Source organism: Anolis carolinensis, chromosome 4 (assembly GCF_035594765.1).
Source record: "Anolis carolinensis isolate JA03-04 chromosome 4, rAnoCar3.1.pri, whole genome shotgun sequence".
NCBI lineage: Eukaryota > Metazoa > Chordata > Lepidosauria > Squamata > Dactyloidae > Anolis > Anolis carolinensis.
The window spans coordinates 33,575,956-33,602,078 of NC_085844.1; the positions used below are offsets into that span (position 1 = coordinate 33,575,956).

The 26,123-nt window shown below is 36.7% G+C and overlaps 1 protein-coding gene across 3 annotated transcripts in view; it reads left to right on the plus strand.

The window, feature by feature from the left end:
• Window positions 1-26,123, plus strand: part of mmp16 (matrix metallopeptidase 16) — a 215,524-nt gene that overhangs the window by 142,252 nt on the left and 47,149 nt on the right. For all 3 annotated transcript variants that reach the window (XM_062980199.1, XM_003219534.4, XM_062980200.1), the window contains 2 exons: window positions 6,326-6,487; window positions 9,600-9,814. In XM_062980199.1, coding sequence (XP_062836269.1) covers window positions 6,326-6,487; window positions 9,600-9,814 — 377 coding nt within the window. The remainder of the gene's footprint in view (window positions 1-6,325; window positions 6,488-9,599; window positions 9,815-26,123) is intronic.

Below are 26,123 nucleotides of genomic sequence, written 5' to 3' on the forward strand. Positions count from 1 at the left end.
TACAAACTTAATCTCTGTGCTTGCAGTACTAGTATGGTTATGCTCTTCTGGCATCAATGGTTCCCTCCCCTTCCTATTGCTGATATATGGTCTATGCTTTTTGTGTTATTTAAAAATGCTTTTACAATGACAAATTTATTTCCCTTCCCTCCCAGCTTTCTCAATTCTCCCTTAATCTGCTCTTTCTGTGTATATTCAAACACTGTAAAAATGCTAACGATAAAACTTCATTCATCTTGTAATTTGGTTGCAGTTACCCCTGGGTGTTTCTTGTTAGAATACTTCCAAATAAAGAATTTGAATCCAAATATGTGGGAAATGTCAACAGATATTGTATAAGATTTTTGTGAAAAGGTCTTTTATTTGTTTAATTAAGCTATTGAAATATTTATGCTTTGCTGGATCTCCCTGCATGCAAACAAATGGAAAGACAGCTTTGTAATGTCTCAGAATGCAGAATTATTTTTTTAAATAATTTAAATAACAAGTCAAATATTGAAAGTATACATTATGGAGGGAAATGACAGAAAAGCATTCTACTTCTATTTTTGGTATATAGCTTGTTTCAGTATATCAAAATGTAGCTGTTACCACCATGCTCCCTATTGTCAACTGAGTTCCTTCAATCAGACTTCCAGTGGATTTGGTCTTTTTGGAATTATTGCAATCTCATTTTATCTCAATGTACTAAGTGTCCCTCCTAGACTCTTATAGAGATGTACTTCATCTGCTTTAAACCATTTGCTCTGTAAATCACCAAATCTAGCTAATCTGATTTAATCAAGGATTAAATTAGATTGAATGAATCAACATTAGGGATGTGAAGACATCTAGGAAGGTTACAGATCAGTACATTTTACTAGAGGCAAATCCTTGTAAACATCCTGGGGAAGGGCAATTTCTGTGCTTTGTCAAAAAGGCTTATAAAATGCAGGGCATAAAAGCTAATCGTCTCTCTCCTCTGGTATTCCCACACATTCATAGCTAAGAGGCAAATGGTTTCTTACAGAGAAAACCTTTCAGGCTTCTATGAAAATCCTCTAAATATATTTCCTTTTTAATATGCTCTTCATGTCTCCAGCAAAAATAGGATAAAATCAAGGTTAATTACTTGAATTTCAGGACAGAACAGTGCCCTTATTACAAGCTCATGACTAATGCACACTTTTGAATATATGAAGAATTTACAGATCCTCTATCTTAATTCTCTCTTAGAAGTAAGAACTGGAACAGATTTTGTGTGCATTATCGTAGAATATTTGCATTGTGTAATGTTTGCCTGTTGTGGATAAATGTGTTTTCTGATGATTCCGCAGTCCTTTTCTACGGCCTCCCCAATTCAAAAGCTTAGTCTAATTCTTTGGATTGTTTCTGGTAAAATAAATTAATCCTCTCTGAATTGATTTTGAAGTGTGATAGAAACAGAGGGCTCATGTTAAATGTACTTGAAATCTATACTGGTTGAATTCAGTCATTTCTCTCATATGGATGGTGTGTTAGCAGCCAAGAGAAATTTATGAAAATCCTCAACCTCTGTTGAACTGCAGAGATCAGCTTCTAGTAAATTTCACATTGCTGCCAGTTCAGTTGACACACTGCAACCAAGCTGTGCCTCAGGAACCTGAACCAGCAGAATCTCCAAAATGAATCTCCTGGGGGAAGCCAGTGTCTCAGCTGTGGATATATCGTATGTGTCAATGAGATATAACAAGCGAGGGGGAGACTCCAGGCTAGAAATTTTTTAAAATACAACACCATTTACTTTTTTGACTCTGGTATGGCAATGATGCATGTCAGCAGGTGAGCTTAAATGGAATTGATCAAGCTTGGCTCTTATGGAAGTCATTGATCATTTCAGTAGCATCTGACCAGCACAGGAATAGTGTTTACTATTTTGAATGAACACACATACACCTCTTGGTAAAAACATTTCCTGACTTCTATTGGGACAGGCTGCTTATCAAAACCACAACATTAAATGGTAAGGTATCTAAAACGAACGTGTCGTCCTCATTTATTTCAGCCAAACCATCACTCCTACAGGTTAGAATAGTTGTGTGTATAAATAGTTGTGTGTATTTGGCTGCTCAATTAAAATAAATAAATAATTATTATCTGACTTTAGTGGGGGTTTTTTGTCTCTTTCCATTTTTCTTCTCTGATTATCTAAATCAGGGGTCCCCAAACTAAGGCCCAGGGGCCGGATGCGGCCCTCCAAGGTCATTTACCTGGCCCTCGCCCTCAGTTTTATAATATAATATTTTATATCATTTAAATAATATATTGTATTTACATATAATATTGATAATAATATAATATTATACAATATAATACTAATACCATATAATAATATTAATTATATGTTATATATTACATATAATATTACAGTATAGTGCAGGGGTCCTCAAACTAAGGCCTGGGGGCCGGATGCAGCCCTCCAAGGTCATTTACCTGGCCCCCGCCCTCAGTTTTATAATATAATATTTTATATCATTTAAATAATATATTGTATTTACATATAATATTGATAATAATATAATAATATTATACAATATAATACTAATACCATATAATAATATTAATTATATGTTATATATTACATATAATATTACAGTATAGTGCAGGGGTCCTCAAACTAAGGCCTGGGGGCCGGATGCAGCCCTCCAAGGTCATTTACCTGGCCTCCGCCCTCAGTTTTATAATATAATATTTTTATATCATTTTTAGTAATATAATATATTGTATATACATATAATATTGATAATAATATTATAATGTTATACAATAGAATATTAATAATAATATCATATAATAATATGAATTATATGTTATATATTACATATAATATTACAGTATAGTGGTATTGTTCAATATAGTAATATATAATGCTAATATTGTGCTATGCTAATAATATCATATATTGTATGTACATACAGCTGCTCTGAGTCCCCTTCAGGGCGAGAAGAGTGGGATATAAATGTAATAAATAAATGTAGTAAATGAATAAATAAATAATTTTAGACTTAGGCTTGCCCAAAGTCTGAAATTACTTGAAAGCACACAACAACAATCCTAATTCACTTGACTATCTCATTGGCTAGAAGCAGGCCCACACTTCACATTGAAATCCTGATAGGTTTATGCTGGTTACAATTGTTTTCATTTTTAAATATTGTATTGTTCTTTCATTGTTGTTGTTTTGCACTACAAATAAGACATGTGCAGTGTGCATAGGAATTTGTCCGTTTTTTTCTCTCCAAATGATAATTCGGCCCCTCCACAGTCTGAAGGATTGTGGACCGGCCCTCTGCTTTAAAAGTTTGAGGACCACTGATCTAAATCTCTACTTGATAAACTTTTATCTCATGTTGGCAACAGAAGTATGTTGGCCTGAGAACACTGGTTTATCGATTCTAAGCATGGTACTGGTATCTGTTGCCCTGTTGTTCCTGCTTAAAGCATGATTGATTAATATTTATTGAATCGGTTTGTTTTCTTTAGTGTGGCACCCAAACTAAATAAATTCCCTTTTCTGGTCTCTTTCCCTTTACCAATGAGAAACAAGGGAAGAATAAACCCTGGATTGTTTAGAAGAGAAAGCACCTCCATCTAGACAACATGCTAAACAAAGCACAAGCCAAAGCCATAGTTTGTTTATTTTCTCATAGGCCCAAATCCAGAGTATACTCCTTAAACAAATGGAACTTACATAAGTTTTATCTTACCAACTCCTCATAATTTATTGCATTTTGGTAGTTTACAATGACCTTTATGTTAAGACAGTACTGGTTAACATGAAATAACAAGCTAAGAGTGTACTTTCCTTTGGACTAAATTTATTAGGGAGGGAAATGTTTGATTTGCTGGTCTGCACAGAACTTTGCAGGCAGACAGATTTGTAGTGAAGGAGAATAAATTTGTCTTGCATATCAGCCTCCTATGTAGATTCATATGGACAACGAGATAGCTCAGAGACATAGCTCTAGGAGGAAACTGACCATCTAAACTCTGAAGCAAGGACATGTCAATTCAATTTCTATTGAAATTCCCCTTGAATGACTTTCTCATCATTGTAAACACTCAATCAATTTAGTCTGTACCCATATGCTGTAAAGTGGAAGGATGATCTTGAACTCTGCCAGATTAAATGGTGCTTTCAGGGAATGTTTCATGAGAGAAAAACAGAAGTTGGATTTCTTTTATAAAAACCTCTATCTTCTGTTATTCAGTATCTTGAAAACATCATGTAACAATTATACTGGTAAACCCACTTAGTAAACCTGAGCCATGAAAAGATTGAAGTCCTGTTCCCCAATTTGAATACAATGTTTGACTCAGGTGATGCCTAAGCTTCACAAAAATAAAGTGTTCTTTTTAGGTTTTTCTTTGTACTTCAGAGATGTTGTGTATTTTTCAAAGAAGAATATATTAATTTACATAGGGGTTGATTTGGTTATTTTTTAGATAATCATTCGGTAATAACGCCGCCCTGAGTCCCTTCGGGTGAGAAGGGCGGGATAGAAATATTGGAAATAAATAAATAAATAATAAGAGACATTGTATGTTAATTAAGACAATACCCTATTTTTCTTTTCAGCTATTTAAAAGTTACAATCTTAATCTCTTTAGTGCAGCTAAAATGGTATGGATTCATAATGGTAAAACAGCTACTTTTAAAAAAGAGATTTGGGATGTAGCTATTACTGTGAAAGGGCAAGAGATAAGCACAATTCTTTGGGATGTTTGAAAATAAATGTTACTTTTTGGAGACATAACTGTCAAGATTACTCGATAATTCCTATTCTTGCTGATTTGCATCTGAGAATTATAGAGTACAGTTTAAAATTATTTGTAAACTTATTTTTAAAATGCAAAGAAAACACACGAGGAATTAGTGAAAGATATCACCATATTGTCATATTGGTCATTAAGTTGAAGGCACAAGTTTTCATAAACTGAGGGCTCTTCTACCATAACAAAAAAAAACATACTTATCATGAATAGACTGCTAGCTGTCTTCATTATACACAGTGCTTTACAGTTAATTTTTATTTGCTTAATTCAACTTTTCCCCACTTTTAGCAAAGCTGTGGGGGATACTTTGTTGTTTGCTGGAAACTTCAGAGTATCTTGGGACTTCAGGGCAGTTTGGACTGGGTTTGAGTCAAACCAGTCAACTGTTCAGACTGAACAACAGTGCCATTGAAAGAATAGATTTGAACTAGTTTATGTGAGTTCCTTATTTGTGTTGTTTTACTATAGGAATGCATGTTTTAAAAGGCTAGAGTGGAAGGGAAAGTGCGAAAAAAGAAAAGTGGCAGCACCTTTCAGACTAATTGGTTTTTATTTTACCATCATGTTTCATGGGTATAAACCTTAATCTTAATTACAATATTGGACAACTGATGCTTGGGAAGTACATGTGAAGAAGGCTGAATAATTAGCCTTCATGACCTTAATGGAGGCGGACAACAACAGCTCTGAAAATGCAGACGCTAAGGTAGAAAAAATATATATAAAAGGAGAATTAGTTCAATGGTAAGATAGAGCATATATAAAAAAGGGATTTCTATTTTTTTACACTATACCGTTATAGATCTGTGATAACATTTCAACTTTCTTAGTTATGGTTCTGTCCTGTCCTGGAATTTGCAGTTAATGAGGAAGATTCAGAGGCCTCACCAAACTTCCAGCCCTGAGATTCCAGAGGATGCAGCGATGACAGCTAAAATGGAATCATATTGCTATTATTTTGTAATGTAAAAGAACCCCGAGTTATAAAAAGAACTAGATAAGATAAAAGAATGTCAGGTGAAAATAGAAATGTAATTATTTGGAGGTGAAAGTGTTGTGAAGTGCTAAAGTGGTCAAGGGAAAGATGTTATTTTATTATTTGTTGCACTGCATATGCTACATGCTGGATGTTAGATGCTGAACATTTCATGCTACATGTTAGATGTTAAGTCTGATTGTAAGTCAGTAAACCTTTGTCTTTTATTGATTTCTTCTGCTGCCTGAAAGACCTTTACTTAAAAGGCTAAAGTAAGAATTGTCAAACATTACCAGATCAAACCCACACCTGCTCATCCATTGTTAAAGTGACCTTAGGGCACCATTACACAACCCAGTACAGGATTTTAAAGATTGTGAGGTAAAGAGAATGAGAGTAACTTATGGTTTGGTGGCTGAGTGAGCACCCAGAGGCATTACACATAAGCTAGTACAAAAATATCAGCCAACTTTAATGTGAAATCAGTTTAATGGAACTTTGTGCCAAATAACTTAACAATAAAGTAATCATAAACAATTATTTTCTTTTTTCCAGGAAATGACTTGTTTCTAGTTGCAGTTCATGAACTGGGGCATGCACTAGGCTTGGAGCATTCCAATGATCCTACTGCCATCATGGCTCCATTTTACCAGTACATGGAAACAGACAACTTCAAACTACCTAATGATGATTTGCAGGGAATCCAAAAGATTTATGGTATGGTCCTTAATCTGTTTGTCTGTCTATTAAAACTGTGCATTCTGTTTAAGATTGCCCATTTTATGCATATAAATCTCCTTCCGTTTGTATTAATGGGATAGCTCACCAACACATAACCTCCAGATATGCAGTAAAGCATGATTTATCCTAAATAAATACAGCTATCAACTTTGAATCAGTGGGATTTTGTACTGAGATGACCATGCATATGATATGATACATAATTAAAAATGTGGACATTATCATTTTCATTCATGCTTATTACAGAATCCATACAGGGTTATGAAAAAGAAGAGAAAAACTTGGGATGGAATACTGTTCTGTATTTATACTTCTGGTTCTAATTCCTTGATGCTTTCAGAAAGGTATTACCCGGAGCAGATTTTATCACTTGCATCCAGGGTTAGTGAGCAATTCTGCTTGTCTATATGAATCCTACCTAGAAATCATAATCCCGGGAAAAGGTGGAGTGATTGGTGATGATGATGATGATGAAAACAATAATAATTCCTGTCTCATAATTTCTCGTGCAGTGTAGCAACATCGCACAAATTAGTAAGAGTACATTTACACTACACTAGTGTCAAACAGGATATTGGCCTTGATCTTTAAGACATGTTGTCCTCATGTTTCTATCTTGAGATATAAAAAATAATCTTAAAAATGAAAAACAGTATTTATTCAGAACTCATGCCAGTGCTAAGGTAGTGATAGCCCCCAATCTCCTTTGATCATCAAAGCACACAGATTTTGCTCAGATTATCCTAAATATTTTACATATGTCTCTGAAGGTAATTGACACTGTGGAGGGACATTTAAGCAAACAGATGCTGGCAGAGGTTGGAAATACATTTGTCATTTGTTTTTCATATACCAAGGTGATCTAAAGTTCGGTCCTATTATTTTTTTTAAATAGTCACCTTCTGATATTTGTTTTTATGCATCACCGACTTCTGTTTTAATATTTGATTAAACATTGTTTAAATTCCTCATTTAATCTTTACTTTAAAGTGATTTTTATTTACATATTACAATTCACAATTCTCTACCTCTTATTCCTTTTGTTTGTTTGTATTCTGTTGGTATTTGTGTGTGTTTAGCTTACAGCTTGCTTGGATCAGGAGGAAGATTTGTCTTGCAGTTTCCCAAGAACATGTTTCTGTATTTTTTAAGGCTGGTGAACTAGGTGTTAGGAATCAGAGGTGTTGATTCCTGCTGATATGGTCACAATAAGATAGAAGAGTTCTATTACCTATTGTGAGCACTATCACATCCCAGCTACTCCACAGAGGAAATTAAACAGTTGGGTTTCTTCTATGTGGTTAAGAAGGAAGAGGTGTTTCTCATGACCTCATGAGTTAGAGTCTAGACAGAAGGGCTAGACAAGGTTATTTTGCCTTTATACTAAATACCAGTTTCTAGCAGCTGTAAGCTAGGCTTTGAAGAATTTTATTGCCCTTGGGGAGTTAGGCATGACATCACTAGCAAACAGTAGTGATGGATTTAGTTTGGATTTAGCATTTTCAAAGCATATATAGCCTGTTGCTGCCACAGACTTCCTTTTCCTTGTCCCCTATCTTTCTCTGCCATGATAGATTCAAGAATGTGATTTGTTTTAAAATATTTAGCTGGAATATTATACAGGTGAAGAAATTTTGGGGGGTTTTGCTCACTATCAATTATAGTAATAATAATAAATATTGATTTGCACCTTCTTTCCAATTTTAGATTCAAGGCTTACAACAAAATAACAAAGCATAATTAAAATTCACAAAATCCAACAGTTTAATAGTGCTCAAATTTCAAAGGGTTGAAATACAAATCATAAAAAATTCAGCAGCATAGCAAAATAACAAATGGCAAATGCCTAGATTGTACAAGTCCAAATTTCACGTGTGGGTATGTACTGTATGTATTTATGTCTTGCTCCCTCTCATTCCACCCCTTGTAAAACAGGTGAGGAAAATCCTTTTTTCCCACCAAAAATCAAAACAGCAGTTGCTTCCTCTCCTCAGTTTAGTCACCTTTGCTATCACACTGAAAAAACCCCTCGGCCTGAAGCATCTCTGTTCTGAAGCATCTTCTTGTTTTTCCGCCTCAATAGCACAGGCACACCGAGAGAGTTATTTGTTTATTTATTTATTAGACTTGTATACCGCTACTCCCAGTTTGGCTCGGAGCGGTTTATAGAAATAGATTAAAACAATACAATTAGCTTTAAAATAACAATAAAAACAACAATAAAAACAGTCATAGCCCCGAGTTTTTCATGCAATTTTGCTGAGACATTTATTTATTCATTGGGCAACATTATAATTGTAAACTGAAGTAATAAAATAGGACCTTGTCTGCAATTTCATTGTCCTATTTATCACTTCCCTTCTGTTTCTAGATTTCTTTGTCTTCTCTATTTTTCTACAGCTATTACACTTTATAAAAATCTCTTAGTATTGCTATAGTTGCAATCATAAGGATAGTTTGCCTATTCTCTGCAGGAGACTGTAAAATAACCAGAGCTACTGATGACTTAAAGCATACCAAAAGAGCAAAAATTCAGTAACCCAGATACTGAACACACAAACCTCAACCAAATTATACAAATTTTATTGCACCTAATTAATCCAGTCTGAGTAGCCTGGCCTTGAAGCTTGCAACTAATTCCAATTTGTCAATTTACCAATTCATGGTAAGAAGGAAATATGTTGGCATTGGAATTTATGCACAGTGGATTAAAACTTATCTCTACAACCAAGAAGTTCAGGCAATTATTTTAAAAAGAGAGCAGAAAAAAGATAGGAAATGTTGTGGAGCTGTAAGCTTTAATCAACTACTCAGTGTGATTAATTAAGTTAAGCTTAACTATAGATTAAAGTTTGAACATGTCTATCTCAGTTAATTTGTGTAACTGGGAATACAGACTCAAATACACTCAAAATATGTAGAGGTCACAGTTACTTTGTTTTCTCAGTTCATTTCATTTAGCATCTTGTCAGTATAAAATTGTCTATTTAATACATTTTATTTTGGTGCTCATTTACCACCACATAAACTGAATACTACACAGGACATATAGAGTTGTCTGATGCTATGCTTATCTCTTTCCAAACAGGTCCACCTGACAAAATCTCACCACCAACAAAACCTCTGCCAACAGTGCCCCCACATCGTTCTGTCCCCCCCGTCGACCCACGAAAGAATGACAGACCCAAACCTCCCCGGCAACCCCCAGGAGACAAGCCTCCCTATCCTGGAGCCAAACCCAACATCTGTGATGGAAATTTTAACACTCTTGCTATTCTTCGCCGGGAAATGTTTGTTTTCAAGGTAGGAGACCCCTTTTCTATGGTTAGATCAAGTGACTACCTATCTGCTTTTTCGAAAACGCTGCTCCCAGTCATCATGCCTCTGCTTCTGAGGTTTCTTGCTATTATAAAGCTGAAGAAAAAAAAACCCTTGGAAATAATGATCTGAATGGCTAGAGTCTTCTATTTTGGGCAGATGAATTAATGTCAGCAGAAAGTTGCAGTGCTCCACAAATTTAATGGTAAGTAAATGCTGAATGTTATGCAGAGATAAAAAGGCATAATTCAAGTCATGAATAGATGCTAATAGGGATGATTTTGGTGGGAACTTAGCCACTTCCAGGCTCATTGCTGTTATTGTGTTTTCTTTATAAGGACCCTGTAATTTAACTTTATAATTAGATCAGCCTTTTGTCATCATGGATTGGTTGCCTTGATACATTTTTGTGGAGGCTTATGTTGTCACAGACCTTCTGCAGGTGTTGAGGGCTTTTGTTGTTGCTGTGGTCTGCTTGGCTCAGTTGTCATTTTATTTGGAGAGACATCTAGGCAACACACATCCTGTGGACTAAAAAGGCCTTTTTTCCTTTTATGTGGAGGTGCCTCACAAAGGGTTGAAAGCCAATGAATCAAAGCAAATCCATATATTGGAACAGAATACTAATCTGGCACATTATTTTAACTAGTTTCCAGAATGAAAAATAACAGAGTCCTAGTTCAGGTCCTTAAATTAATGCTCTGAGATGCTGCTATGCAAAATCTAGAAATTGTATATTAAGTAATTTAAGTAACTTAGTATTGTCTCCTGTCATGGACCTTACATTTGGTCAAGCTAGGTATGGTTCATCCCGTCAATCTATTATATATCCCATCAGTTATTTTATTATTGTTTTGAAATAATTTTCAAAAGATGTTTCTTGAAAACACAGTGTCTCTTATAAAGGAATATATTGCTGTATATACCTGGTCATAAGTCAATCTTATGTATAAATTGAGAGCTTATATTGGAGCCAAAATATGGATATTGGTATGACCTATGGATAAGTCATTCTGCAAAGAGGAGACAGGACCAGTGCCAGCCACCCCTGGACACTGCTGTCATTTCTCTCCCAGGGATTCAAACAGGGCAGAAGTTGGGGTGCAGAGAGAGAGAGTAGAGTGTATTGATGCTTCTTTTAAGGTCTCCCAGAATGAACTAAATTCTTACCTTTTGCCACTCTACTCAGAGAAGGGAATGGTTCCTTCTTTGATAGGGGTTGAGATATAGTACTCACATTGACTTATGGATTAGTCAACCCAGGTTTTTTAAATCAGTTTTTGATTAAAATTTTTGGACTTATACATGAACATGAATGTTTACTAGTATATTTCAGGATGCATAGTGTGTGTAATACCACTTTCAGTGTACTCTTTGTATATTTTGTCCCCCATCCAAATCTTTGTGTGCATACACTTGGCATGCTTGCCAACATTTCACAGGTAAAAACTGGTACATGCGTGGCTAGTTAAGCAACATCAGAGTTTGGTCGAGATGGCAAATGTTGCCAGTGAGGAAAAGCACACAAGCTAGGAGAGGCTGCAGTTGTTTCCTTTTACCTAGGGCTACTGGGGAAGGCAAGATTCAACCCTCTACTCCCCTCTAAGTTTTTTTTTTTCATGTCAAGAGCAACTTGAGTAACTGCAAGTCGCTTCTGGTGTGAGAGAATTGGCCATCTGCAAGGACATTACCCAGGGGACACTCAGATGTTCTGTTGTTTTACTATCCTTGTGGGAGGCTTCTCTCATGTCCCCACATGGAGCTGGAGCTGACAAAGGGAGCTCATCCACGCTCTTCCCGGTTGGATTTGAACCAGCAACCTTCAGGTCAGCAACCCAACCTTCAAGTCAGCAATCTGCCAGCACAAGGGTTTAACCCAGGGGTCCTCAAACTTTTAAAGTGGAGGGCCGGTTCATGGTCCCTCAGATTGTTGAGGGGCCGAATTATCATTTGGGAAAAGAAAGAAAAAAAACAAATTCCTATGCACACTGCACATGTCTTATTTATAGTGCAAAGAATCCCTCAACAGCATTTATTTATTTATTTGCTACATGTATACTCCACCCTCTCTCACCCTGAAGGGGACTCAGAGCAGCTTACAAGTTGTGTGTACATACAATATATTATATTATTAGCATAGCACAATATTAGCATTATATATTACTATATTGCACTATACCATATTATTATTAGTAATATTACATTTAATATATAATATATAATTAATATTATTATATTATACAATATTATTACATTGTATTATTATTATTGGCCGCCCTGAGTCCCCTACTGGGTGAGGGAAGAAATACTGTAATAAATAAATAAATAAGTACTATATTCTATTGCATTATAATATTATTATCAATATTATATGTATACACAATATATTATATTATTACCATAGCACAATATTAGTAAATGAATGAACAATACAATATTTAAAAATAAAAACAATTTTAACCAACATAAACCTATCAGGATTTCAGTGGGAAGTGTGGGCTTTCTTCTGCCCAATGAGATAGTCAAGTTAAGTAGGATTGTTGTTGTTGTGTGCCTTCAAGTCATTTCAGACTTTGGGCAAGCCTAAGTCTAAAACTGAGGACGGGGGCCAGGTAAATGACCTTGGAGGGCCGCATCCGGCCCCCGGGCCTTAGTTTGGGGACCCCTGGTTTAACCGATTGCACCACCGGGGGCCTCTGAGTTAATTGTGTGCAAACTATCTTTGTTTACAGCAATTGAAGTAAGCTGAGGACACAGGGGAAAGAGAGGAAGAGCGAGAAACTGAGATGTTTTTTAAGTATCTCAAAAAGCAGTACAACAGGGGATTAACTGAGACTGTCCCTGCCAAACTGAAATGTTTGTAGAGTACGTCTCACCTCTATTTCTTCAGTGGTGGATAATTCTTGGTGTACACTGAAATTTTGCCCTCTACTAACTAGAGCAGGGGTCCCCAAACTTTTTATGCAGAGGGCCAGTCCACAATCCTTCAAACTGTTGAAGGGCCAAATTATCATTTGAAAAAAATACAAACAAATTCCGATGTACACTACACATGTCTTATTTGTAGTGCAAAAACAACAATAACAACAATGAAATAACAATAAAAGAGCAATACAATATTTAAAAATAAAAACAATTTTAACCAACATACATTTATCAGGATTTCAATGGGAAGTGTGGGCCTGCTTATGGCCAATGAGATAGTCAAGTTAATTAGGATTGTTGTTGTTGTGTGCTTTCAAGTCATTTCAGACTTTGGGCGAGCCTAAGTCTAAAATTTATTTATTTACTTACTATATTTATTTACTACATTTGTATCACACCCTTCTCACCCCAAAGGGGACTCAGAGTTGCTTACAAATTATATGTACATACAATATGTTATATTGTTAGCATAGCACACTATTAGCATTATATATTACTATATTGAACTATACCACTATACTGTAATATTATTAGTAATATTATTAGTAATATATAATTAATACTATTGTATGGTATTATTATTAGTGTTATATTGTATTACATTATAATATTATTATCAATATTATATGTATATACAATATATTATATTATAAATCTGAGGGCGGGGGCCAGGTAAATGACCTTGGAGGGCCGCATCCGGCCCCCGGGCCTTAGTTTGGGGAACCCTGAACTAGAGTGAAGAAAATGACTTTTCACTGGGGAGATATGTATAGTTTACGGTGAATGTCTGAAATGAGAGGACAGTTGACATTTCTTTGTTCTTCCTATTGCATTGTATTGAGTCTCCTCTGCAATTCTAAATATCCAAGTGAATGATAATGTGTTTCAAATTCGCACATGCATTGTGACACATATATTTGCATTAATTTAGTTAAATAAATCTGGAGTCTGGGCCTTTGTATAGAACCTATTATAGAGATTTTGTTGCTCCCCATCATTTCAAAGTTAGGAACAAACTACATTTTACCTGTTTATAGGATTGCTACCATATTGCACTGCTGAGTACCTGTGTTCTTGATCTCCCAAGTTTGGAAAGAAATGAGATATAATAGCAATTAATCAGGATCTCACTAATTAGAAAGCCAAAATTAGTTTTAGGTATATTTTCCATAATAGTTAATCCATGTAATTATGTAGGTTTTTTAATACTGTGTCAGAACGAGACCAGTGGTGGGATTTGATGGTTGATTTATGGTTATCCAGGCAAATCATTTATGTAGAAACACACTATTTAAAAAAGGGATTGGCTTTTGATTTAATTGTGTCTTCACTTGCTTTAAAATGTAATAAAGGTATTCAAGAACAAAAGTAATTGACAATTCTATATCCTATATGAGTTATTCAGAAGGTACTAATTTCATTCTGTAATAATAATAGTTCACTATTTATGTTTGTGCACTTGTGTTTAAATGATAGTACTTGTACAGGAACAATTTAGAGGTTTGATCATGGAACTATGATTCTGGATATTAGGCTTTGCATTTCCTCTTAGTGGTGGAATCCTGTGATTCCGACCCCTCAGAAGAAGGTAATGACAAATCCCCCTCCCAACAAATCTTGCCAAGAAAAGACAGTGATAGTTTCATTAAGGTCACCATGAGTTGGAAAATGTCTGAAAAGACACAACAACAGCAATATAAGAATGCTGGGAAGATCTTCTCCAATTCTCTTTCATTAGGACGTTTCTTTGTGAGAAGACTGATATAGTTTGAAAAACAGTGAAGATCCTGATGTGATAATAATCCCATGAACAAAAAATATCAAAATAGATAATAATCTTCTCCCTACTTACTTACTAAAATTCTACTCTGTCTTCATACATGCACTGTGAAGCTTAGTTGCTACTTCTCCATAGCTTTCTGCATTTTTTCATTGATAATGTTTAACTTTCCACATAATGAACTTAGGTAATTACCACAGATATATGTTCTCCTCTATGGTGCACTATGCTACAGCAGCTTCACTAGTGGCAGTGAGAGTAAAAGGTCTGAAGGAATGATGTCCATGGAGAGAAACTAAACTCAGAGCCCTTCTGTCCTTTCTGCCACCACTGTGCAACACAGCAATTAATACAAATGGTAGCTTGGTGTGCTAACTAGCATGCTTCTGACCATTACAGCCTACCAGCACCATCATCCATTCCTTTCATCTTGAAAATTGCTTTGACTTGTTTCTGAAGCTGTCCTTGATCCCCATTTACTTTGTGTTTTCATCTGAAACTAGGTTTTCCAGATGTCAGGGCCTGACTCCTCTTTTTCAGTACTCAAATGTCAACATTGAGATGTCAGCATTTACATATTCAGTACTATTTAGAATGCTCTTGTCTGCAGTTAGTGTCACGTTTTTCACAATCAACCAGAAACAACTGTACCAGAATGTACTGTTTCCATATCTCCTTAGACCTAGATTCAGTTGTTTTAGGAACAAAAGGAATGGGTTTTCTATCATTTGAGATTGTTTGATTGCTTCTTACAATGTGCAGCCACAGTCGTATGTATATGATATGGGAACCAGCAGTGAACCAAACTTAGTTAAAGCAGTAAAGAGTTAAAGCAGTTCTTAGCTTGCTAAACTAAAGTACCATCAGTAACTGAGCATTACCTAATGTTGTATTTAATAGAATGCATAGAATCATTTCCTATGTTTATCTTTTTTTAAAAAAAATTAATAGCTTCAATGTAAGTGAATCTAGGTTACATTATTTCATATTCATCATTAAATCATGCCACATAGATACATTTTTCCTTTTAAAATCTGATTTTTATAAAGCTCTTTTCAGACAGAAATACCACCTCAGCTATTACTATGCTTTTTTCAGTAAGGCCCTGTGACCATTCATTCATCTTTGTGAACGAAACAGAAAGGTTAAGGAAGAATCTCATTTTCTAAGTTGACATTAAGGATATTAAAATACCCAGCTCTTTGTTATGCCATCCATCTTAGGAACAATGGAACATGTCCTAATTTGTTTTACACTGGGCTAAATTATTCAGTGCATTACTAATATGGCACTATTTTCAGCCGAGGACTGTGACTTCACTGTAAGAAAATAACTCAAATTTCTAAGGAGGTTCCACCTTTTAATTATGAATTAAAAGCTCGTGTTTTTAATACATGATGGTTTCCATTGGTTTGATTGCCAGTGCAATTCTATGCATCCACACTGAAAAGTAAGATCCACCAATTTCAATGGAATTTAATTTGGGATATTTCTGTAAAACAAGGGCTTTCAAACTTTTTCAGCCGTAGAGCTTTTTTTGAAGAAAACATTTCTCGTGAAGTCCCAAAAAAGTTTATATATTATAATTTATATTGTATTATATATAATGTAAATATATATCAGGCATAGGCAAACGTTTTGACATTTTCAAAAAAGAAAAAAGGAAATAAAGAAAAATACAAAATTTAAAATTAAGAACAATTTTAACCAACATGAACTTAACTGTATTTTGGTGGAAGACCCCCCCCCCCCCGAGGTCATCCAGTCCAACCCCGTTCTGCTGTGCAGGAAAAGCACAATCAAAGCACCCCCAATAGAGGGCCACCCAGCAATAATAATAATAATAATAATAATAATAATAATAATAATAATAATAATAATAATAATAGAACTAGCAGAAGCCCCAAGGGCCATCCAGTCCAACCCCCTTCTGCCATGCAGGAAAAGCACCCCCTGAGCGTTGTAAGGGAAGTAAGGTTTTGGAATGAATGAATGATAGGAATGAAAACTTTATTTCTATCCCGCCCTATCTCCCCAGAGGTGACTCAGGGTAGCTTACAACAAATAAAAAGACAAACATTCAGTGCCATATAACAATACAAAATAATGTAAGTCAAAAGGTAAACCCTATTTACATCTACAGAAGCAAGGAAGGTGAGGAAAATAACTTTTGACAGCCAGGGGGCTGAGGGAGAAACATTTTTGGCGGCAAGAGTGCCAAGGAGGAAAGCGTTTGGTGGTGAGGGAGGCAGGCAGGAGGAGGAGCAAGAAAGAGGAAGGGAAGCTTGGAGGAGGGAACTGTGGAGCCCCTCAGTAGAACTACTGCTGTGAAGCATTTCAGCCTGAAATGATTACTGTGCTTCATGTTTGTAGAATATGATTGTCTTTAATAGTGTTATTTTTATCATTCTGTTTAGCATTGAAGAAATAACAATAAAATGAAACAAAACGTTTGGAAGTTTTATTTTTTTACTTTTTGTCTCTCTTTCTAGACAAAAATTATTTTATCATGTTTTATCATACTTAAGAAATCCAAAGTTTTCTTCTTGTATTCTTTTTCTTAAATGAGATGCTTTAATAATTCAACTTATGCTGAGTATTAGTATAGCTTAGGAACATCACTGAAACTTAGATACAGTTTTCTGATTTTCTATTTTTTATAATTTATTCTCCAGCTGCCCTGATTTGTGAGGGAATTCTGAATTAATTCTTTGCTTTCCCACTTTTTAGCTGCTTCTAAAATGCCTCCCAAGAGGTCTCTGTGTTGGACTATGATCCTGGAGACTTGGGTTTGAATCCCCACTTAGTCATGGAAACAGAATGGGTAACCTACCAAGTCACACACTCTTAAGATCAAAAACCCTCTGAACAATTTTGCTAAGAAAATCCTGTGATAGGTTTGCCTAAGTATCGTTGTAAGCCAAAGACAACTTGAAGGCATATAACAAGAATAATGTCCCAGTTTCTTTCTTCTCCTCCCGTTCCCCTTGTCCTCAACTTAATTAAATTGCTGCAAACTGAGTTAAAAGTGAAAACATTATTTGCCCTCAATTAAATTGGGGGGGGGGGGAGAGAGATAGCAGAATCTTGCCAGTAAGCTCAGGCAAAAGTGCTGCAGCCTCTTCTAACTTGAATATTTCTTCATTATTAATAATTTTTGCAATGATGCCCACACATTCATATTTCTTGGTCAGGCTTCATCTGTGAAATGCTTGAAGTTGTGTGTGTATCTTGTCATTTACTGTTAGTTCACTGTTATCACCAGATTTGAGAAGGGGATTCTAATTAGTTACAAATCTTAATCAAATTGTTAATATCAATTTGAACAGATGTGATTGAACTTTCAATCAATGGGCTTTAGAACCACTAAACAAATATTACTATTACTGTTCAGTACATCCACTGTAATTGGGATTAACAACTCTGTTTGGCCAGTGGTTATCATTAACCATAATTTATCAATTGTTGGAAATACACTATGATTAAATGTGGTGGGAAATTTTATTGAACTCTGAGACTGATGTGCTGGAGCCTGCATGATGCTGCCATAAGATACTGAAAATTATTCACATAGTTCTCTTCAAATGATGTAATTCAGAGGCCAATTTTGGCTCATTAAATGGGAACTATACATAAAGGCGCATGGCTTATTGAGGTCCAAAGGTGAGCTGGTATTTTATTTTGTCAAAAAAAAAAATTACATCTCAAAGGCTTGTATAATTAGGTAACCGAAATTGTTTATATACAGATCAAACGTTGATCTCACAAGAAAGATTCTGTATTGTTTGAAGTCATCTCACCAAAGGGACCTAGAGGAAAGGTTGCTTTCAAATCTTTTCACTGTAGGAAAGGATTTTAAAAATTCTGTTGGCAGGAAAATAAAATGTGCATCACTAACCAAAAAAAATTCAAAAAATAGCACATCAAGGGATAATCTGAAATTACACTGAGACATCACTTCAGGTTTGGGGTGTTTTGTTTTGTAATACCACAAATGAGTGTTATCTTGTAGTATTAATGGTAAATTATAATAGAACCAAGGTGAGTAACTGCAAGAGAATTTTAAGCACAAAGCTTAATTAAAATTCCTTTTTGTTAAAAAACATATTTAATTGGAAAACAATTGGAACTGCCTCTAGTAACACTGTTTTTAGATTTTCTAGTCATTGTTATAGAACCCTAATCCTAAATAAATTAAACAGATAGGAAAGAAAGTTTGCACTGAGACCATAGGTTACTGCAGGATACCGGAAAACAATTGAACAAACATACATGTTTGTTTGCTTTTTTCTGAGAGGTTTATCTCAACACATTGGGAATCTCCAATCTAATGCAGAGTATAATCAGGAACATCTTGAGTCAGAAGGTCAGTGGAAAATTTTAGCTGAAAATTTCTGTATGTGGAAGAAAAGAATTTGGAGGCGGAACTACAATGCAGGAAGTAACATTTCTTTTAAAGTTCCACCAGCTGCTGCCCATTGGAAATAATTAAAATTAAAAAAAAGTTTGGTAATATTTGAAGTTCCAGTTGTAGCCTAATACTGCTGACGGAGCCAATCTCTGAATGAAAACAGGAGCATTCCAGGAAAAATTGTCAAATTTGGGCCAAACAGAAGTCTGCTGTTGCATTAATTTTCTCTCCTTGGGCTTTTTAAAAGTATCAGACTAGAAACAGAATGTTGGATTATATAGAACTTTGTTGTGATATGGTTCTTTTTCTTCTTATTTTAACTTTTGCTGCTTAATATGGTAGAAATAGCTGTCAATTTGCTTTTTCTTACAACTGCATTTAGTACTCAATTTAGTGGGCATTATTTGTGTGTGTGTGCAATGTGTGGCACTATGCTTTTTGTGATTTAATATGGAGGAAAATGACTTACATAATGGCCTTTGACCACTGATGTTCTTCATTTAGCAATTGTGCTTGTCTTATTGCATTTGGAAATATTGCACATTTAATAACATCCTTTAGACCTGTGTCTATATATGGGGTTGCTTCTTTTCCCTTGAGAATATTTCTCTAGTTCCAGTTGCATTCACATCTGAATAATGCATTTGGGCATGTACATATTTCTGGAAACAGTAATTATATAAGGCTGCAACAATCTCAGTAGAAGAGGTGTTATCCATACATGCATTCATTAATCATATTCTATTGAAGATGGGATGGCTCTGTTGAATGAAAAATAATTTATTAGAGTACCCCTTACATAATTTGTAGCAAATGTTCCGATAACTGTTTTTAAAGCTTGTAGTGATCATGGAAGATTAACACAATTTAACGAAACGTAAGCTTGATTGATTGCATAAAGTACAAAAAAAGCATGGTTTGTAACGTCATATCAGTCAGGCTTGTCTTCCCCATTTTGCAGTCCATTTAATCCTATATTTGATAGTAGTTACCTGCACATTTGAACAGTGTGCTATAGGAATTCATGGCTGCATCCTGAAAGATGAAAAGGCACTGACAAGGACAATAAGAGAAATAGCATTAAATGAGCAAATGTTCAGGGAGTTTTAAGGTCAGAACCACTCAGAATTGTATTAAGAATACAAGTAAAATGCTGCAGTAGACAAGACACTTTGCTTCAGGCTTTGAATTCCATGTATCTATTATGCAAAAAAGTATTTTTTAAACTCTTGCTATGTGGATTTTCAGGTGTCCAATAAGACGCAACAGTGTTCCAGGATGGCCCTTGCCACTCATAATCTGGTCCTTGAAGTCCTCAAAATTCAATGAAATAATAGAACTTAGAGAATTTTTAAATATGCTTAATTTTTTGATAGAAAACTACCAGTTGTTAACCCAATTTATTTGATAGGTGGTCAGTTCTTTTTAAATGAGCATATTCTAGATCTGAAACCAGTTTGTTTTAAAGGTGAATAGTTTATGTGGCTTAATTGAAATCATTTTTTTAGATATTTTAATGATACAGCAATATTCTAAATATTATGGGAAAGAGTACTAGGCTGACCAGTCAGACCATTAGAGAAAAATAGCATAGCCAGATTTCCTCACTTTATTCAGTCCAGTAGACCCTATCAAGTGGTGTTCATTTCATGATCTAAAGTGACTATCTGTTGCTTGGTCTCACATCAAACCCATAATGGGCAGAAATAGTTTGATTATAAGCCATGTGCCTTTACACTGTTGACAAGTCAGAAGGATTTTTGGTTCCTTCCTTTCACTACATTTCAGTACTTAACTGTATAATCTGTATATTGAAAATTGCTACTGTTGTAACAATAGCAAGGCATAAAAACAGAGTATTGTACTTTCAGAATGTGTTCACTGTTATGAACACACTATTGCAAATCCATAGCTACTTCCAGTGATTTTCTGAAAGCATACTGCATGTGATAATGTTATTAATTTTCATTTCTCCAAGCGACTAATCTGTAAGCATTTTTTGTATACAAATATGGAAGTGACAGCATAGAAAATCACTCTTCGGGTTAGGAGGCCTGGGCTCAGTAAATTGCACTGATTCGATTGCAAAAGCCAATCTCCTTTTCATTATTCTGTAAAGCCCTGTATACAGAGCAGGCCCAAGGTAATTTTCAAGTGTAGGCAAAAAGAATTTTGGTGCCCCCCGCCCCAAAACCAATCACTGAAAAATAAAAGCATTGGATAAGCGAAAATGTTGGATAATAAGGAGGGATTAAGGAAAAGCCTAAATGAAGAACAACACTCTGAAAACAGGGGAATTCCAGACAGGAAACAAATAGGGCCAGCTAACACCTCCTAACCAATGATGCCCCAGGGAGGAAGCGGCCAGGCTTTGATTCTGCAAGGCCATTAAATGCTAATCAAGCTGGCCAATTGCAACATTCACACTAGCCTCAAACAGACAAGAGCTCTTTATCCCACCCTGGACTTTCCACAGATATATAAACCCAACTTACCTAGCTTCCAACAGATCTCACAACCTCAGAGGATGCCTGCCATAGGTATGGGCCTGGCCCTGGAGGTGGGCCTGGCCCTGGGTCAGGCCCCGAAGGCCGGGTGCAGGCCCCGAAGGCCGGGTGCAGGCCCCGAAGGCCGGGTGCAGGCCCCGAAGCCGAGCGGGCCCAGAGACCGAAGCCGAGAGGAGGTGGGGTGTGTGTGCCCGGGTGCATGTGCATGCGTGCACACACCCCCTGCCTCCCCTCAGCTTCGGTCTCTGGGCCTGCTGGACTTTGGCCTGCGATCGGGCCCAGAGACTGAAGCCGAGAGGAGGCGGGGGTGCGTATCTGGGTGCGCGTGCATGCATGCGCACCCCCCGCCTCCTCTCGGCTTTGGTCTCTGGGCCCACTAGGCTTCGGCCTGTGAGCGGGCCCAGACCAAAGCCAAGAGTAGGTGGGGGTGCACACACATGCATGCACGCATGCGCGTGTACCCGGAAGTGCCTCAACTGCGCCCCCAACAGAATGGCTCCACAGGCAAGTGCCTGGTTCGCCTGGTGGTTGAACCGCCTCTGCCCGTGTATATCAGTATACATATAATTAATACAAAATAACTGTGCGTAAATGATAGTAGTAGTGATGGTGATACAATGACCATTTTAAGTCATTTTGTGAAGCTCAGAAGAGTGTTCAGATACTGATTATCAATAAAAGGCCTACAGCATATACTTGTATATAAATCGACTTTAAAATCCATAATTATGGCCCTAAAACTTGTTGAGGGCAGGTTTTGCAATTAAAATTATGCATTTTAATATGACCTATGAATAAGACAAAGGATATTTCCTGGCTAACTCTTATCAAAAAAGGAACCAGAGTAGTATGACTAAGGGAGAGAGCTTAGTCCATCCTGGGAGAACCTAACAGTAGTACTGATCCACTTCACTCTCTTGGCACCTCTCTGAGGGGAAGCATCAAAAAACTGCTGCCACCATTTTTCCAGCCAGGCATTTTAAAAGGTCTAAAGTAGTGCTGCAACTAAAAGAGCAGAGGGGGTTGGTGCGTCCTTTAGTGTTCTAGGATAGACTAAACTTTTGCCTTTCACCACATTTCTCAGAGATGGAGCTGATTTCTGAGATGGTTTCTGTTTTTTTTTAAGAGTTAAGTTATAGCATGTACATTGAGCCATGGATAACTTGACCAGGGTTTTTAATAGTTTTTAAAACTATGATCCCTAGACTTATACATGATTATATGCAGTATGTCCCAAATCATTACCCACAAATTGTTATACTTGATATGGCTCCAGCTGTTATTTTTGCTCAACTTTTCCTTGTTTATGAAGACTTCTAAAGAAGTGACCTCAAGGTATACTATAACAAAACTTGAATGTATAAACCTAATCAGATGCATAATATAATTTGTGATTTCCTGTCTCCCCAATTCCTTTCCATTTTTAAAAGGACGTGATCCATTGGAAACAATATACTCTAAGAAGGCTTACACTTTTTTAGTTCTTTAAATATCAAACTGCTTTTGTGCAGCACTACCCACAGAGCTAATGTGTTTTACTCATTTTCCTGTAAAAGCCAAACAACTGAGTTGTAACTGGATGGTTTGGCATTTTGAGCCTAGTGCTGTTCAAAGGAAGACTCCAGCAATACATGGAGCGAGAGTTGCCAGATGTACAAGCTGGGTTCAGAAAAGGCAGAGGAACGAGAGACCAAATTGCCAATATCTGCTGGATAATGGAGGAAGCTAGGGAGTTTCAGAAAAACATCTACTTCTGCATTATCGACTATTCTAAAGCCTTTGACTATGGATCATAATAAACTATGGCATGTTCTTGGTGGTATGGGGATACCAAGTCACCTTGTCTGTCTGCTGAGAAATCTGTATAAAGACCAAGCAGCCACAGTAAGAACAGATCACGGAACAACAGACTGGTTCAAGGGAAAGGAGTATGGCAGGGCTGCATACTTTCACCCTACCTATTCAACTTGTACGCAGAACACATCATGCAACGTGCGGGGCTTGACGAATCTAAGGCCAGAGTTAAAATTGCTGGAAGAAACATTGACAACCTTAGATATGCAGATGATACCACTCTAATGGCCGAAAGTGAGGAAGAGCTGAGGAGCCTTATCACCAAGGTGAAAGAAGAAAGTGCAAAAGCTGGGTTGCAGTTAAACGTCAAGAAAACCAAGATCATGGCAAATACACCTATTGATAACTGGCATATAGAAGGAGAAAATGTGGAGGCAGTGACAGACTTTATATTTCTAGGCGCGAAGATCACTGCAGATGCAGACTGCAGCCAGGAAATCAGAAGACTTTTACTTCTTGGGAGGAGAGCAATGGCCAATCTTGATAAAATAGTGAAGAGCAGAGACATCACACTGGCAACGAAGGTCTGCATAGTCAAAGCAATGGTATTTCCCATAGTAACTTATGGTTGCAAGAGCTGGACTATAAGGAAGGCTGAACGAAGGAAGATGGACGCTTTTGAACTTTGGTGCTGGAGGAAAATCCTGAGAGTTCTTTGGACCGCAAGAAGATCCAACCAGTCCATCCTCCAGGAAATAATGCCCAGCTGCTCACTGGAAGAAAGGATATTAGAGGAAAAGTTGAAGTATTTTGGCCACATCATGAGAAGACAAGGAAAGCTTGGTAAAGATCATGATGCTGGGGAAAATGGAAGGAAAAAGGAAGAGAGGCTGGCCAAGGGCGAGATGGATGGACGGTATCCTTGAAGTGACTGGCTTGACCTTGAAGGAACTGGGGGCGGTGACTGCCAACAGGGAGCTCTGGGATGGACTGGTCCATGAGGTCACGAAGAATCGGAAACGACTATGCGATTGAGCAGCAGCTGTTCAAAGGAGAGTCCTTGACATAATCCAAAATATTATTCCCTTTTATTTGTTTCTTTTCTGTTTTATAACCAAATAATATAATCTGATGACTAGATCTGCCCAGTGGAATGCTTGTGGCATTGTAAAAGTGCCAGGAACTAGTTTGAAAATTTGTGCAGCAGTAGCTGTTATTTATTCTGGCTTTTAAATCTAAGACCAAAGACAAAGTAATCTTGGAAGAGAACTCAAATCAAGTTATCAGCTGCGTACTGAGTAGGTCTCTTTGTTCTCAGCAGAATATTTTTCAGTGAAAAGTAATATTTTGATCTCCTTCAAATATTCCTTAAATGATTCTCATATGTTTAACTTTGGGGGGGGGGGTACCTATATGTCCCTTACTCATTAAGGACCTCATGATATTGAGGTCCTAGATGCAGGGGATAGTGGGAATAGGTAGAGCAGCAGGGCAAATCTGTTGCCTGTGCCCCACATCACCCGCACCACCTTCTTGCCGATCACATGCCACTAAGCTTTTTGGTATGCACTTGCATTGTCTCCATGAGTCCTAACCTGAAAATGGATAGTCTCCCATGTTCAGGTTTTCCCCTCATACCACGCTTCCTTGACACATCCAGCATGGCACCCCGCTGGAAGCAGTTGTACATCGTGGGATGAGATCCGGTGGGCTCCATACCAGCTGTATTGAGGAAGTGTCCTACAGTGGGGAATTTAGGTAATGTGATGGGGTTGTATTTTTATAGGCAACTGGTGTTAGCTATTTTGAAAATTGAGAACCTTGCCCTCACTCTCCATAGACAGGGAGGACAGAACATAATTGCCAATGTTCTCTTGCCATTCTTTGGGTCTACCACCCAGGCCATAGGAGTGCAAAGATGAATGAGGTTTATGCTTCCTTCTTTTTAAAAAAAATATATTTATTAAAGAAAAGCTTCCACTCATTGGAATTAGGTATATAGCACAGTTGTTGGCTTCGGATTAGACAGAGATGTAGCAACAAGGTGCTCAAATGTCAAAAGATACGTGATTTGTACATAAGAGCTCCCGTTCTATCTCAGTATAAGACTGACTCATTGACCTCAGTTTTCATTAAATTTAATAAAATGGCTGTTATGCTGAATAATTCATAGTATTGTGTTAATTTTAGTATTTAAAGAACCCATTTTTGCAATGGTTCAGTCTCATTCTGCGGCTTTATATATTAGCACTTTTTTATTCTCTTAATCATGATGGGCTGGTCTGGGTCTAGTAATATGTAATGAGATAAAAACCGAACTCTTCTGACATAAGGTTCTTAATTTTAGGGACCTCACTTGATTATCTAGTGACCAATTTTCTTTCAGACTCTAGATAGACTGGACAGATGATCAAAAATTAGCTGTACAGCACAGTTGTGGTTTGGGGTAGAGCAGAGCAAGCTGGGCTTGGTACAAGCCACTATCTTTGTATTAGTATGTAGGGCCTCCTTGAGGTTCTTTGTGCCCTGGCTGTCCTGTTTCGCTCCTGAAACAGTCTTACAACATGAATAGAAGTAACTAAAAAAGCTTTACTTTAACAAAATAATAATAATGATAATAATAATAATAATAATAATAATGCAAACACCAGTAAAGAAACAGAAGGTAATGTCCAAAAACAATGCAAGGTTTTTCAACAGACGTAGAACAAAAGTATTTGACAACAAATCTTCACAGCAGACAGTAGCAAGAATCTTTGGCAAAGAGACAGTGTACAGGAACAAAGGTTTTGGCAAGAAGTCCTTTACAAAGCTGATGCTGGAGCTGTAGCATGGAGACCAGAACACAAACACCCCCAAATAGGTGGGTTGCAGCCA